The 6,503-nt window shown below is 27.9% G+C and overlaps 1 protein-coding gene across 1 annotated transcript; it reads left to right on the top strand.

Moving 5' to 3' along the window:
- The first annotated feature begins 853 nt into the window (after positions 1-853).
- On the top strand, positions 854-1,813 carry LOC145845943 (casein kinase I gamma-like). The gene has a single exon (XM_082952916.1). The coding sequence runs from the start codon at positions 854-856 to the stop codon at positions 1,811-1,813; it is 960 nt and encodes a 319-aa protein (XP_082809042.1).
- The last annotated feature ends 4,690 nt before the right edge of the window (positions 1,814-6,503 follow it).

The raw sequence follows: 6,503 nt of genomic DNA, 5'->3' as shown, positions 1-6,503 counted from the left end.
GTACTTCTCAATTGTTTTAGATTTTTTGTTTTTTACTAAAATCAAAAATTTAGAACTTTTGTACTTGCTGTAAACATTAAAAAAAAGTACTTAGTTGCAGTAAAGAAATATAAAAAAGACTTTTGTAAAACGGCTATGTTGAGTTTTACAGAACTAATAGTTTTTTAAAAATTAATATGTTTTTGTAAGTATTTTTAATTGTCTTAGAAATCTTAAAATTACATTTCTATGTTTTATTTTAGTTTTGCAACAAGTGTGAAAGAAACCTAATTAACGCTTACTTCAAATCACTAGTTTCTCTTAGTATCACTATTTTGTTTTCTTATAATTAATAAAAATAGCTTAAAGGATATTAAAAATAGCTTTAAATTCACTCACTAAAGATATCTTAGTCTAAAAGCTGTTTAAAGTATATTTTAAAAACTATAATGTAACTACCCTTACGTCTTAACGTTTTAGGTGTTTAAAATAACATAATCCATAATAACTATCCAAAAAACGTGTTAAAAAAAACAACTTAATCTGAAAATTCAATTGATATCTTAGACTTATGAAATCAAACATTACATTAAGAAGTATAAAAAGTTTGTACAAATATGTTAAAATTTGTTTTATAAAATTCTTACATTGTTAGTTTTTATACTTTTAAAAGTTAAAAAAGTAATATTTATTTATTTTCAATTGATGTTTTTAGCTAATTATGTTGACTTGTTTTATACCTAGTAAAATGAAAATTTTCATTTAAAAATTTGATAAACCATTAAACTAACATAATATCTTTAATTGGGTAAAAAAAAGTTTCATATCTAAAACGTTTAATTTTTCTTTAAAGTTTGAAGTCTACAATAAAGCTATGAAGCAAAACGATAAAAAATACTTGGCAAAGCTACCTTCCGACAAAGAAGTCAGTAAAACCATGAAAGACAAAGATGTAGAAAAACAAGGTTTGTTTGACAAAGAGGACTTAGTTGCAAAAGATTTGTTAGAAGAAGGAGGATGCGGCTGTGTGTACGATGCTACTTATAAAAACAAACATGTCGTTGTCAAGACTTCATCAGCTGAAAGTAAAGACGAATTCATTTTACAGGAGTATAAATTCCTTGAAATTCTCCAACATGGCAACATTCGCGGCATCCCAAGAATCTTAGGACCCAGCTTTGTTTACAACGAAAGGCAGAGTTTCATTGTTGAAAAACTCGGAAAGGACCTGTTTCAAAGAAGAGAGGAGACAACCAGAGAGAAGTTTTCGTTAGAAACCAGGGTGAAGATTGCCTTGCAAGTGTTACAAATATTAAAGCATATTCACAGCTATGGCATCCTTCACAACGATATTAAACCTGAAAATATTATGACAGGATTATTCGATCAAAACACGATCTACTTGATTGACTTCGGGTATTCAACATTCTACATAAAAGACGGAGAGCACGTCAAAGGTGAACACATCGGTAAATCGAACGGAACTCTGAATTACTGCTCAGTAAACTCCCATGAAATGAGAAGTCAGAGCCGAAAGGACGATCTCGAGTCTTTAGCTTACAACCTCGTGGAGCTCTTAACCAGTAAACTTCCATGGGATGAAGTTGTAAGAAACAATGAGGCAAGCAAGGAGGAAAAGGATAAACTGCTGATAGAATACAAAAAAAAGCCGGCAGAAGAAATTTGTAAAGAAACGTGCGAAGAGTTTGCAATTTTCTTCCGAGAAATGAGTTTAAGGGTTGATCAGAAGCCGGAGTACGATAAGTACTACGAGATGTTTGAAAAAATACTGGATAAAAAAGAAAATGATGATCAGATTAGTTGGGAATGTTAATTGATACTAAATTTCTATTTTTACTTGTTTAAAACGAGGCAAGTAATATAAACTAACTAGGAAATAGCCAGTAAGCTCAATTGTAAACTAAAATTTTTTAGTCAACTACAGGCATTTAAAGTGTACAGTAAAACTTGTATTAAATCGGATAGTTATAATTGTCAATATGTTAACTCAGGGGTCGGCAAACTGCGGCCCGCGGGTCAATTGCGGCCCGCGAAGGGTAAATCTGCGGCCCGCGAGCATGTTATTTTTTTGAATTGAATGCGGCCCGCGAAATAAAATTTTGTGGCCCGCGAGCATGTAAATGTGGCCCGCTGAGCAATATTATGTTTCTTGTTAAATTTTTCAGTAACTCGAATTAATTTGAATAGTTTGATTTTAAGTCTCTTTATAACATTTTAAAATAATTTTAAGAAATTACTGCTTTAATTTAAAAATGTGAAAAAGACATATTAGCGTTCTAACAGGATATGTTTCTCAGTATCATAATTACTTCTTTTTTACAATAGTAAGTAATTATCTGAAAAAAGGGGAGCCGATCATTTCTAACCCGTTCACTTATAACCCGATTTATTCTAACCCGATCATTTCTAACCCGATCATTTCTAACCCGATCACTTATAACCCGATCACTTCTAACGCGATCACTTCTAATCTAACCCGATCACTTCTAACGCGATCACTTCTAACCCGATCACTTCTAACTCGATCATTTCTAACCCGATCACTTCTAACCCGATCACTTCTAACCCGAACACTTCTAACCCTAAAGAGTGTCAAAAGTGCTTTGGTATAATACCTATTTATTAAATAAACTAAATGCAAACATTTTCCATTTTGTACAAAAGTAATGCACAGTAATTAACTAAAGTGTCATTTTTTTATAGCTTAGGTATTCTTTTTCAATATTTTTTATACCTCAATTTCTTTTATAATTTTTTTATTTGTAAATGTTATATTTTAGTGTGAAAACATTTAAAGTAACATAGTAATAAGAAATAAGGTTCATTTGATTTTTGTTTTGATCCATTTTAATTTTTTATAAGTTTTCTATGCACACACATCTTACAAAAATACTCATATTTTAAACCACTTGTTATTTAATACTTTAGTTAGTTTAAGTTTAGTTTATGCATACTTCTCTAACATTGTTATTTATACATGTCATATCTAAATTTGTACAGACACATTTAAAACAATATATATGACATAAGTTAATATAGTTTTTGTTAGGTATACATTTCATTTTTCAAACATTGTTTTATTCAAGCTAAGTTAATTTTTATGCCTTGCATATCAATAAACACAATTGCTGTTTTTTAAAGCAAACTATTTGATATAAACTAGATAAAGGGATGGTAAATTTATAAAGTTTGTACATTGTTAATCAAAGTAGTTCAAATTCAAGCAAATAAACAACATAACATTGCCACACAATCAGACTATCACTATTTGAAGATTTCAAATCTCAGTCCAACTAAGCCATTTTTTAACTTTTTGGCTAGAATTGCTTTTTGTATACAAAATTATCAGGAATGTTTTTGTTGACTCTGGCTGGATTTTTTGCTTGAAAGAGTGGCAAATTAAACTTATGATGTATGTTTTGCTCAATCCACAGTGTTAGTTTGAGTTTTAATATGTGTTAAATTTTGAGTCTTGCAGCTGATATAATTCAAAATATTATTTATGTTGTTGTGTACATTAAAGAATGAACAATCAGTGTTGCCAAAAAAGTTGAATCTCGGAAAAGCTTTGAATTTGTGAATTTACGGTTAAAAATTCTAGAAAAAAACTTGAATTTGAGAATTTTTGAAAAAACCTGGAATTTCAAACAATTTTTACATTTAAAGTGATGAAATTTCTATTTTACTAAAAAAATTACCAAGAATTTTTTTTTTCAAAACAAATATTATAGTAGCTTAACAGTATTTTTTAATATTGATAAATGTTTAAGATATTTTTTTAAAAATTTAATTAAACTTTATACTAAAAGTAAAAGAAGGAATTGTACTTCCAAAAACTCCGTATTGGTACATTGCACCTTTACTTGAAAAACTTCACCGATTGTTGTGTTTCGCGTCGGAACTAAACCAAGAAATTCTACTAAAATGTCAAAGTTAGTAAAAACATCTCTAATAAAAATTCTTAGATGAGCAATAGTTTCTCTATCAGTGCTCTCATGTCCTAATTTGATTTATGCGACTTTATAACCTTAATGCATTTCCGAAACACGACTTCATGTTGTCATTGAAGAAATAAACAAAAGTTTTTCATTACCGCCAACATCAATTCTTTTTAAAAGTTTTCCATTATAAACGATATCTCATTTTAGGTAATAAATTTTGCTACTTTATTACTTGCCTTAACAATTTTTTCTGGTTATTCTGTAGTTAATAAAGATAATAATGTGCTTTGTTGGAAATAACTTTGATGTGTTTTTTAATAGTGTTTCTCGCAATAACTTCTAACTAACGCTTTTTTTATTCTTGTAGGTCGTCTTATATTTTACAACTGATATTTTTAAATGCAATATTCTTATTGCAAATAAAGATTTGCTATCATTCTTAGTAAGAAAAATAATTCCTCCTCGCTAATGACTCAATAAAATTTTATTCTTTTATTACACTTGTTTAACAAACTAATTGTCCATTTCAGCTGACTTATATATTTTTGACATGTAGTTTATTTACTGTTAATAACCTTTGTTATTTCTTTATGTAGTGAACTTTATATCAACTGGGTTGCTACACAAACAGGCTATTTTAAAAGCTTGAAAACTCAGGTGTGTGTGAAGTTTTTATTTCAAACACTTTAAAGAAATCTTCCAATTCTCAGAATAGTTTTTATGACTGTTGTGTAGTTTACTAATTGCATTTTTTTCTTGTTTTCTTACACTTTGTGAACTTTTTGATAATGATGATATTTTAACTAGGTATTTAAGCTTGACTAACAATTATTTATTAGCTTTTTCAAATTTTAATGAATTTAAGCTGGTTTGATAGATTTCAGACATTTTTGCTTTTTAAGTGGCAACCATGTAAAAGTCTAATTACTAATAAAACACTTTATTTAAGTATTTGAGAATTAATTATGTTAAATCATTTGTTTTAGCTTTCTAGAATACAAACAGGTATTAATTTTATTATGTTAACTAATTACTAAATTTCTTAATGAGTGTAAATTATTTGACTCACAAAAACTTTTTTCGAAGTAAATATTCTTTAAAATATGAAAAAGTGTTGATGATATAAACAACGTAATTAAAAGTAACCCATAAATTGTCTTTCAAGTTAGGTTTTTTTAGAGAGTTAGGTTGTAAGTAAAATTAAAAAAGTATTAAGTTTAACTTATTAAGTGCTTATGAAAGTTCATATTTTACTAACAAAATTAGTACATAATTATTAAAGTATATTAGTCAATGTAAATGATAATCTAATGAATAATTATTTGAATACGCATTCTATGTATAGCTAAAAGTCATTTTTAATAATAAGGTGGATAAAAGTAAAACTTTTCTCTAGTGTACCTAAAACTAAAACCATAAGATTATTCAAATGTCACTAAAACTAAAACTGCAGCCCGCAAAGACTTTAGAAACTTGAAATTTGGCCCGCGACCACCAAAAGCCTGCCGACCCTTGCCCTAAACAGTAATAAAAGTATATTTTCATTATTTCAGATTTTTATTTAGCTTGATATAATAAAAATTAGTAAAGAACTTCATCTTTTTAAATTGCCACTATCTCAACAGCAAAATCGTTACAATTGAAAATCAAAAAACTCTAACTTGGTTTCTTCGGATCTTTGGTGTAAAGCTGTTAAACAATCTTATTACGACTTAAATTTAAAACTTACACTAGATATTTTGCAGTGTTGAATTTTTATTATTTTTACTAGATATTCCATAGTATAGATAGATATAAAGTATAAAATATAATTTATTCAATTAACTGTAAGTATGAAAATGGTAACTCTATCTGCAGTTGCGATAGTAAAGATTTTTATTTTTGTAAAACGGACTGGGACTACCAAATACTTGCCGACCCGAGCGGTAGGTTAATTAAATTTGTTTCGCACAAATGAAAAAGAAAGGGTTTTACTTTTATTTAGTACTTATTTTTTTTAAATGTTAACTATAAGGTTAACCTTAAAACTAAATGCTCACAAATTAAGCCTCTGAGGCTAAAATATATATTCTATATAGTCATATCTTTATTGTTTTAAGTATCTGATGGAAGATAAATATAAACCAATTAAATGCAATATTATTATTAGAGTTTCTTGAACAACAAAATAGACCCTAAAAATATTTTGAATACACACTGATGTACCAAAAAACTGTCGGTTTTATGTCGCGCATCATACCTTTTTAAGTCTTTTCCGGTATAATAATTAATTGTATATAACCCTTAATTTGTTCATTTGACATTGATTATTTCGAATTGAGAATAAGTATATATTCGATATGTATTTTGGATTATATTCTAAAAAACGGTTTATAGTTCTAACCATTAAACTGCGAGATGTCTTTCAAAACAGCCTACCAATTTGTCACGAGTCAATCAGTTTCGTTACAAGTCAAATTTTTTTTTTTCATATTAAAATTATCATAATAAAAACCCTTCTATGAAATAAGCATTTTTGCCACTACATACTTTCTTAAAGCTATATTTTTAGAAAAATGTTAA

This window comes from Thalia democratica, unplaced genomic scaffold, assembly GCF_965202585.1.
Source record: "Thalia democratica unplaced genomic scaffold, ktThaDemo2.hap1.1 HAP1_SCAFFOLD_212, whole genome shotgun sequence".
Lineage (NCBI taxonomy): Eukaryota > Metazoa > Chordata > Thaliacea > Salpida > Salpidae > Thalia > Thalia democratica.
This window is presented reverse-complemented; position numbering and strand designations above follow the sequence as displayed.